The sequence below is a fragment of the Meleagris gallopavo genome, chromosome 5, assembly GCF_000146605.3.
Source record: "Meleagris gallopavo isolate NT-WF06-2002-E0010 breed Aviagen turkey brand Nicholas breeding stock chromosome 5, Turkey_5.1, whole genome shotgun sequence".
Lineage (NCBI taxonomy): Eukaryota > Metazoa > Chordata > Aves > Galliformes > Phasianidae > Meleagris > Meleagris gallopavo.
In genome coordinates, this window is record NC_015015.2 from 33,326,716 (window position 1) to 33,337,294 (window position 10,579).

At 37.3% G+C, this 10,579-nt stretch overlaps 1 protein-coding gene across 4 annotated transcripts in view; it reads left to right on the forward strand.

Annotated features, from left to right (window-relative positions):
* Positions 1-9: 9 nt before the first annotated feature.
* AP4S1 (adaptor related protein complex 4 subunit sigma 1) overlaps positions 10-10,579 on the forward strand; it is a 14,943-nt gene continuing 4,373 nt past the window's right edge. The window contains exons 1-6 of one of the 4 annotated variants that reach the window (XM_019615703.2): positions 10-934; positions 3,942-4,087; positions 4,165-4,389; positions 5,812-6,010; positions 7,383-7,469; positions 8,288-8,356. In XM_019615703.2, coding sequence (XP_019471248.1) covers positions 5,873-6,010; positions 7,383-7,469; positions 8,288-8,356 — 294 coding nt within the window. In that variant the 5' untranslated portion in view covers positions 10-934; positions 3,942-4,087; positions 4,165-4,389; positions 5,812-5,872. The remainder of the gene's footprint in view (positions 935-3,941; positions 4,088-4,164; positions 4,390-5,811; positions 6,011-7,382; positions 7,470-8,287; positions 8,357-10,579) is intronic. The other 3 variants (XM_019615704.2, XM_019615705.2, XM_010711644.3) reach the window with 3 other exon arrangements.

A 10,579-nucleotide genomic window follows, 5' to 3' on the forward strand; every position in this document is an offset into this window, starting at 1 on the left:
GCCTCGCGGGGCTGTGCTCAGGGCTGCCCGGGGGCGTTCGGTTTGCCTCACAAGTAGGCGATTCTAGACTTGGTTGGCTAAGCGTACTCTGGCGGTGCCCAATGTTAATTGTATTGTAACGAAGGTCGTCATCGTGGTGTTGTCTTTGAGGGATTTGTGCAATACTTTTCCTCCGTGATGGGAAGAACGAGATCAGCAGTTACCTCACGAGGGTGCTTTCGCGGGTTACGGGCGCGTTGTTAGCAGCTGAGGCTCGGTGTGCCACGGCCGCCGAACCCGGGTTGGTGGCACAGCATGCATGTGGCGACACATCCTCTGCTGTACAGCACAGCTCCGAAGTGCAGCGCTTCCAAGTGACCACCACGTCCTGTTGGATCCGTAGGCCGCCTCTTCTCGAGTAACGGGGGGATTTGGTTTTGCTTCCCTAAAAATACGTGTATGCTGTATATATGGGCAGGAACATGGACAGTGTCCTTAATGGGCTCATTCTTGACAGTGCAGTCTTAAGAGCTGAAAAATAAATCCTGCTTGTCCCAGTGCTGGCGTTTCCTCTCTGCTGACCTCTCTTCAGGTGCATGTTGCTGTTTCAGTTGTTTTACCAGTTCCTATCCGACTTTTCTCCATTAAGTCATTTCCTATCATCATTTCCTCGATCTTCCCTTTTCCACACTGACCAGCCTGACTGAATCCAACTCTTCCACCTCAACAGATATTTTCATTGTCCCCTGATAGTATCAAATCAGTACCAAAAATTGCACCTTACCTCACAGCCAGCTTAGCCCTTTGTTTTATTCCAGCCCTTGAGATGTTCCTCACTGCTGAATATCTTGGAGCTGCTGCAGTTTAGCTTCATTACTATATTCAGAAAGCATTCTGACAACCACACTGCAAAGGAAAACTTTTTTACAGCTTCCTTCCTCCTTGGCTTCCCTGGGTTAGTAAGGTTGCTTTTCTTAAAATTCCTGATCTTGCAGTTAAATATGGTGATTTATTTCAAAGCCACATTGACAAAGTTGTTTCATTTCTAGGTGGATAATAATTTGAACACTAAGACCCAGAGTACAAAAATGGTTATTCTTATTGATATGACTTTTACTAAAGCCTTGTCCACAGTCAGAACAAAAATAGAACACAGATATCGATTGTATGAACTGTCTTCATTTGCTACATGGCTTTTCACAATGAATTCGTAGCTGGGAAGTTGAGCAGACCAGTGTGTACCTCAAAAATGTTTGCCCACCTGCTGTCCCCCTACTTGCACTTCTACTGCTTGGCCATTTTTAATTCCAGATTAACCTATTTTGTTCTACATTTAGTACAGATAAAACACAATTAAAACCCGTGTCCAGAAAATCAACTCATTTATAGAGTTAGAGCAGTGAATTACTGACTTGCAGTTCTGTTTAATTCTTGTCAAAACAAATATATAAAAAATACAGCCACGTGTTTCTTGTTTGCTAGATTCGATCTCTTAATTATGCTTTAACTCAGAGCTCTAAAGTGTTGGAGAACTTTGATGTAGCACAATAACTTCTACATCTGTGAATGTTGACTAGAGAGGTTTTAATTTGACAGACAGAAATCTAATTTGAATGAGAACTCTATTGCCTGAGGTCTCAAGCTGGGATTCTATTTCTTTTTTATAATCTGTGTGTCAGAGTACGTATGTACAGATATTGGTGAAATCTTGGACAAAATAAGCTACTGGAGATGCAGTTAAAATTGTTTAAGTGGGTTTTCTATTACTGCATATGAGATCTGCTAGGCTGGCCACACTGGAGATGCAAGACCTCCTTTTATCCACAGAACAGGTATTGCAGGCTTGGCCTCTCTAAGAGGTCTCAGCAAGTATCTGAAAAGACGCGTACAGGGTTGTGACTCACCAACAGGGACAGTCTGCACTACAGTGCCTCACGAGGTTACGCTGCTTAGTGAGCTGTCGTCCTGGAAGCACATCCTTCACAGCTTCCATTATGGTGTTTTGAAGCAAACTGGGTGGATTTGAGTTTGAGTACAAAGCTGGAGTTACCTATACAAACAGGCGAGGGAAATGAGCCTGCTTAGGGGCAGAAAAATCCAGAAGCATCTCACTTTGTGAGCGGGGGTTGTTAAATGTTCAGCTTGTCTATTGGTGTAGAATGAGTTAAAGATAGGGTGTAGGTCATCAACAGCTACATACTGCATCAGTCTGCTGCAGTGAGTCACCTACACCAATCATGATTCCAGTTTTTTCTCACAGATATTTATCTGCAAGAGATACTTTAATGAGGGTGAGATCTAATACAGTGTAACAATGCGTGTATATCACAGGAGTTACACTGTGTGGTTTATGTGTATGCCAAATTAGCCATACAGAAGAAATCTCTTGTGGAAGAAATAGACAAGCCGCTCTGTGGCCCACACTTTGGTACTTTGGAAGGAAAGACCACAATTTCAAAATGTTTTATGTCTTCTCTGTATGGTATTTTTGTGGGTTTGAGTTTTGTTTCTCAGAGTCTCCATGATGTTACAGAGCATTACAGGTACTCATAGATACAGAAGCAGATACTGTAGGCTATTCTGGACACGATTTCAAATGCATGGCTAACTGTGACAGGGAATGCTGGTCTTGACAGGCCATCGGGGATCTGGGTAGTCCCCTCCAGTCTTCTATTCTTGAGCCCATTTGTGATGCAGATAGTTGTCCACTGACCTGGAATGAGGCTGCCTATTCATTCCTGACAAACAGCCTTCAGATAGCAACATCTTTTCATTACTAAAATGAGCAAAATAATGGCAGCAGTATGAAAGGCTCACATCTTGTCACCAATTCTCTTGAAGCATTCGATTCTGTAAGCAGAAAGGCATAGTAATTCATGTTGGATTTGAGCATATATGCACGCACACATGCAGGCACGCACGTGAGAATGCACAGAAAAGCATGTAGGAGTTGCATTGGAAGAAACAGAACTATCTTTTTAAGTAGAGTGCTTGTCGGACATAAAAACTAGTTCCTGAAATATGTGGAACTTGATGGAGCAATGGGACATTCTCCACTCATCAACATGCACAGCTGTGCATTTGGTTATATATATATATATATATATATATAAAAGATAGATATATATATAATTTCACATGTAAATCAGATAGAAAATGTATTCCAGGATTTCTGCAGAAGATTGTGTGCTTTTACTGCCATTTGTGTGAGGAAAAAATGTTAGAAGCTGTGCTTGAGGCTGGCAACAAAATACTTAGAGAAATAACAGGTGATACTGCAGGCCTCTCCTCTGAAGATGTTGATCACCTACTCTAATACTGTGAATGATGTCTGTCTTTTAAGACAGGTGACACATTTGACTACTACTGTGGCTCTGCCTCTGTTACAGCATAATTCATATTTCTATAATGATTCTGGGTAAGAGCATTTGTAAGGATTAAAAAAAATAATAATTTGAGTCTGAAGTATTTTTGCAGGTAAAATAGTACAGGCCTTATGAAAGAATAAGCATATACATTAGTCATAACACCAGAAAGGGATTAAGCACGTAGGAAGATTAGGTTAACAAGGATTAGGGGCAATCCTGCAATAGGATACATGTATATCAATTCATAAGGTTGTTTTTTTTTTCTTTTTTTTTCTGTTAGATATTCCTTAGTCATAATTCAGAATACACCAGCTCTCTTCAAGGACAGGACAGATTCATCTCACTGGCACACTTTTCTTTTTTCATTCCTCTGAGTATTAAGGCATCTCTTCTTACTGCCCCTCTTTAATTAAGGCAGCAATACAAAATAGGAAAAAATAGAGCCATACACGAAATGCAGAAAAGATTATATAGGAGTTGCCTTCTAATTTTATCATAAATGTCAGACTGAAATGCCACCTGACAGTGAAGATTCCTTAATACACTTCCATCTGGGCCTTTTGTGTCTCAGTTGCCTCATTTGTTCTTTCTCAGAAACCGTTTCCACTCCCTGAAGAGTGCAAAGCTGGACAAGCAGCGTGCACTTCAGCAGTGCTTACTGACATTCCTGACTCATCCATCTGAGGAAACCAGAGAGTACTTCTCTTCTTGACATAAAGAGACTTCACTCTGTCTAGGAGGTGAGAAAACAGACCGCCAGTGTTGCAAGCAGACTCTATTGTCATCTGTATTGATTCTGGACTCTTGTTCCCTGTAGGTGCCCTACACAAGAGCAGATAAAAAAGAAATTTTCAGAGTAAGAGGGATAAAAGCTTTCTTGCAGATGTACGGTAGTGCAAAGGAAGAGCTCTCCCTGATAGCTGATGCATCCTCTGGTATTTTCTCTTATCTACTCTTCCATTTCAAATATATTACCTCTGTAAAGAGTTGTGTGTAGAGGACAGTAAAGGGAAGAAGATGATTAAAGTTGTCATCTCTAACTGTAAGTCACAATTAAAGCAATTTTTTTTTTTCCCCTAAGGGCAGTATGTCTGATAGAAAAGAATCCAGTCGAAGAATTTTTTTCAAAATATTTTTGGTGAAGATTTCTTTAAAGCAATATTGCTCCTCCCAGGCTGCTTTTCTGAAGTAGGTCTGTATGAAGCTGCGTATCAGTGACAGGATTTTTTCCTTTTATTGTTGACTGACTTTTGTGGATTTGGTGTATGATTTTTTTTCCAACATATGTCGTTTTAAAACATTTCTAACCAAATGGTAGTTTCTCAAGGATAAGAAATGCCCGTACAACATCTTCTAATCACTTTTGGTAAGAGTGATACATATTTCAGAATAAGTTTTATTTATTTAATTAGCTCTTACAGTTACAATCCTAGTGTTTCCTATGGTTTCATTTTCCTTACTGGCAATGCTTTTGAAATTGTAGATAACTCTATTCATAAGTTATCACTGTTCACTTCTTTAAGAAACAAATTCTCATTATCAAGTCCAATTAATGTAGATGCATTTAATATAGAAATCTAAACTTCTTTATTTAGGGAGTAAACTACAGTATGATGTGATCATTTTCTTCAAATAGCAGCGATGTTAACAGAGATGGCTTTTCTTTCAGAAAATAACTATGTGGCCAATATTAATCAGAAGTAAGCAGTAATTGACATCAGCACAATATGTTGGGACTTTTCATATCTCTACCATATAAGATTTAGATTTTCTATTTTTTCCCTTTTCTCTAAGATACATGTTTTTTTACACAGATAGCTGCATTGTACTCTTCTCTTAGGAGTTCTGAGATATTAGGAAAGGGTATTTGCATTATAACTTCTAAAGCACCAGGCAAGAAGCAAGTCTTTAAAACCGGAATGAAGAAATAACTTCTGCAGTAGCTGCTGTTTTGCCAATGTGTGTGCTTCAAGAACACAAGGGCCAATAAGTCCTTGATCCAAGCAGGATCAGACGGAAAACATTACAATGACCATTTTCTAGTAGTGAAGAAAATAATCAAAAACCTCATTAAAAAAATAAAATATATATATATATATATGCAGCTTACCTTTTTCTGCCTGCTTTCAATAATATGAAAAAAATGCCTGCTTTTGTATGGTAAGCATATTCTGTGCTCTTTTTGATAGTCTTTTTCATTGTACTTTGTATTTGGCATATTTATACTCCATTTCTGTACTTCAGTAACATTGTATGGATTAATACTTATTTAGAGATTAAGCTATTTTGAGTGATTAACACTAACAGATTTCTCCTTAGAAATTTCTCCTAAGCCCCATGTGTAGTTTTTGTCAATTACAGAGCCTACACTTCCTTCCAGTGCCAGTCTGGGCTGGACACTTTCTCAGAAATCTTTTTTAACTCCTATGTTTTCTAATTTTTTTTTCCTTCTCTCTCCTCACAGAAGTACTCTTCTAAATTCCTACATCAGTAATTCAAATTGACTACTGAAATCAACAAAAAAAATGATAAAATTTTTTCTTATGGTGAACAAACAAGGTCAAACTAGGCTCTCCAGGTATTATGAGCATATAGAAATTCATAAGCGGACAATGTTGGAAGCTGAAGTAATCAAAAACTGTCTCTCTCGTTCAAAGGATCAAGTAAGTTTTTTAATTCCCTAGTTGTTTTATTGCACATAAGTGATTCCAGAAACATATCAGTTTTCTTTGTAGGTCATAATTTCAATTTGAACCCACGAAGAACAAAAATGTTTCTGCATAGTGTTCATGTAGATGAACTGTTATTCTGTATTGAATAAATGTTTCTCTGGAGCTTATAATGATTTTGGAGTTTTCTGTATCACTGTCATAGAAGAGACTTCCTTTGCTTGAAAGAGTTCAGAAGTCCAGGAATAATTTATTTTTTCCTGTTATTGCTTCTCTAGTAGTGATCTATAGATAGACCTTAGTCTTCTGCCAAGAAGGGTGGAGGTATAGCATGGATAGCTCCAATTTTAAACAAAAAACTTGTTAGAGAAGATTCCAAATCATGTACTACCTAAAACATGTTTGTTTTTTTAAACATATTTGTCAGCCATCTTGGGCCAAAAATTCATTTTAAGCTTTTTTCTTTTTTCTTTTTCTTGTGCACAAAAGTCAGAAAACTCAGCTTTTGGAATTTCTATTAGATTGCACTTGACACTTTCATGGCTCACATAACTGAGCTGTTGGTTAAGAAAAGTACCAAACTTAGCAAAAAAATTCAAGATCACTGACTTCCATTTAGTGAGAAATGTGACTATGAGTGCATTTTTTTTTTTTAATTTGTGTTCTGAATTCAGCTTATTTTTCATTAATTGTGTGTCCTGGAACAGTGGTCTTAACACATTTAATTCTAGAAAAAAAATCATACAAAAAACCCACATAAACTGCAGATTCACAGAATTAACAGCAACTGAAGAAATTAACTTCCTCCATATGCTTGCAAGAGCACGTCTAAATAGAAACTTCACCAGAAGAATTAAAAGCATGCTGCCATTTCAAGGACTGAGCAAAATCTTACTTAGGGAAAGGTTATTTGTAAAGCTGTGTGTAACAGCACCATCTACTGGCTCCTGACTGACGATGAACACTGCAAGTGGATTTTTCCCTTGTGTTTGACTATCTAATACACTTAATATTTATAAGATTGACCATTCTTAAACATGAAAATGATCTTCAGTTCCCTCCTTTGTAAGTGCTTCTAATTGAAAATTTAGAAGAAATATTGACTGCCCTTGAATTACAACCCTGAACAAATGGTTTCAGTTCTACATGTTCCAGTTGATCCATATAAGAAGTGGTACTAAGTTTTCTGTCAATAGATGAAAGGTTTAATGTAAAAGTTACTCTCCTAAACTTCTATTAAATCAAAATTCCCTGTTGGACACTGGGAAAACCATTGGTTTTTATGTGCTTTACATGAAGGAAAGATTAATAATGTTTCAAGCTTAACTGGCAGCTACTAAGTTTGACAAGTTCTGCTTTTGCCTAGTGCTCTTTCGTTGAGTATAAGGACTTTAAGTTGGTATACCGACAGTATGCAGCCCTTTTCGTAGTCGTTGGAATCAATGAGACAGAGGTAAGAAATTATACGCAGTCTTTAAATGTAAGCTTGTAGTAATCATAGGCAAGAACTCAAGCTTTTTTTCCAGTATGGAATTTGCAGTATATTTTAGAGAGCTTCAATTAGACACGACAAAAAATATGTATTTCTTGTAAATAGAAGAGAAGGCTCCAAGGAGTCCTTATAGTGCCCTTCCAGTACCTGAAGGGGGCCTACAGGAAAGCTGGGGAGGGACTTTGTATAAGGGCAGGTAGCAACAAGACAAGGGGAAATGGCTTTAAACTGGAAGCCTAAACCGATAGATTTAGACTAAACATTAGGAAGAAATTCTTTTCTGTGATGGTGAAACACTGGAGAGAGGTTGTGGATGTCCCCTTCCTGGAAGCATTCAAAGCCAGGCTGGATGGATCTTTGAGCAGCCCAGTCTAGCAGGAGGAGTCTCTGCCTATAGCAGGGGAGTTGGAACTGGATGATCTTAAAGAACCTTCCAATCTGTTCTGTGATTCTATACATTTAAAATTGTGCGGTGAGGTTTGTTAACAAATATCAGCATTGCAGTCACTTCAGGTGTCTCTTGTGTAATGAATTCCCAGCTGCTCCCTGTTTTCAGCTTCCTTGGACAAAGGAAAAAAATCCATACTATTACCTAGAAAGATGCTATTTTATTTTTAAAACAAAAGGAAAAGTATCTGACTAAAAATTACTAAGTACTGTTACTTAATAAGCCTTGAAGACTGAGTCTGAGCTGAAGTGTTTATACTGATTTACAGTTCTTAGAAATTAATTTTAAGCTTACTCCTGAAGACATTAATTTGTTTTTAACTTATTTTCAGAATGAGATGGCAGTATATGAACTAATTCATAATTTTGTGGAGGTTCTGGACAAATACTTCAGCAGAGTGGTGAGTGAGACTTTGAATCTACTGTGATATATTTCTTCAAAGCTCCAGTGAATGTCTTTTCAGGGGAAAAAAAGAAATCTAGTTTTTTGTTTTTTTTTATATTCACATACCACTTTGAAAACAGCAGCATGATGTTACTACTGTTAAAAAAAAAAAGAAAAAAATATTAAGAGTATTAGTTGATTTTTCAGAGAAGTAAAAGCATGGTAGAAAAGCATGTTCTTATAGGTTATACTCAAGAATTTCTTTAGGTCATTGCTCTCAAAATAGCCACTGATATTTTATATTTCAAAAGTGGGTTTTTTTTGTTTTTTTGTTGTTTTTTTTTTCAAAGCAGTTTAGGACTATGTTCCTTCAATACTGAATTCGTGATGAGGACAGTATAAGCATTAAGCAGGGAGCTGGCATTACTCTCCCTGAAGAAAATCAGAGGGATAGAGCAAATGAAATCTCAAGAGCCAGAATGTTCTTGTGCACCCCATACTGTCATCATTCTACAGTGGCTATCTGGTACAACTACTTTTGTAACGATGTTTGGTTTTTTTTTGAAGATTCAAAGACAGAAATAGCTCCAGTTAAAATGACGCTTTCTCTTCTAGTGTTTTGTTTTCAGAAAGCTGGAAAAGGAGCATAATAACGATGGTTAGAACATGTGCTATTAATTACAGTTCCAGCACTATTTAATACAGAATTTATAATAATCTCATTTTAAACAAATTTGGGTTGAATAATACTTAAGCATAATTTTAGATTGGCTACATTAAAGTGTGGTGGATACAATTTCCTCTATCAGTCTGAGAGTATTACATTGCTAATTACAAGAGATCATCACACAGTGTTTATGGTGCTTATGTAGTAGATCCAAAGTAGACATGGCAGATCTTACTGTATGAATTCCAGGGCATGACTGAAAAAGTCTTCTAAACTCTTCACCATTTAAAGAGATTCCATGCCATTCCATTGTTCTATTTTCAACTGCATATAACATAATAAACGGTAGAACACTGAAGAAGGTGGCCATAATTCTAGTTAGGATTTCTCTGTAACCACAGAGCAAAAAATATTTTAAGTTTGTACTATTATGGATTAATGTTTAGGATTTGCATGATTTAAAAGGACCAAATTATGACGACAACAATGGAAAAGGAAATAACATCTGTTCTCTAGAGTGACACTTCATCTATTATTTTTTAAGTTTGTGAGCTTTAAATATTTTCACACTTTGTTTTTGTCTGATGCAGTTTACAGAGTTTGAATTAAAATATAAGAACAAATATTAACAGAATTAACTGCAAATACAATGATACATAATTCTGAATCACCTTCACTTCCATTATAGCTGCTCAGGAAGAACCATGCATACTGTTTAGAATACACACTCCAGTGTTTTCAACTGCTTTTTAATACTAAGTTCAAACTGATGAGACTTCTTAAAATACAGTTTTGTGATGAATAAAAATTTCTAACCGAAGGATGACAAGGTCACTCAGTGGAGACCTGCAGACCAGTCTGATTTAGAGCATCCTTGGACCACAGAAAAAGTTGTACTTCTGTCAGTGAAAACTGACTACAATTCCAGGGCTAGTCTGTGAATGGTGGAATCCGTATCAACAAATATAGTGAATTCCCTTAGTAGCAGACAAAGATATTCTGTGGGAACATTTTTCTTTCAGCAAAGACTGGGGAAGTTCAACTCTTAAGTGTGTGGGATCTGAGGCTGTGACTAATTGTTTCTAAATTTAAACATTTAGCTGAAGCACCCAAGTTAGATGTCTGGTCATCCTATGTTCCCTTACAGGGAGCAGAGACAAACAAGTATCTCTAGAAAGTGAGTCATGTCTCAAGTTTGCTGAGGCAACTGCTGAAGATACCCATCTCATCTGCTGACTGTAGAGAGACCACAAGGGCTGTTAGCTCAGACACCTCACTTAAATGAAGTTGGTTGGGCTGAAGCAATAGCTGTAAGTGGTACGGATCCAGTGCATAGAGTTGCTGTCTGTCCTAATATATCCTGCCACAGCTGCCACCACCATGGGTATACACTCATGTCTTTATAGAAATTATAAACTTTGCATTGCCATCTTGTTTTTGCAGAGGAAGAGAGAATATAGGGCTGAAGATGCCATAAGCAGAGGTGCTGTTTTTCTGTCTATTCTCTGGGACAGCACTGCATCTATTCTATTTATTACTTGTGAGTGACTTTAATGGGTTTTTTCTTTTTTT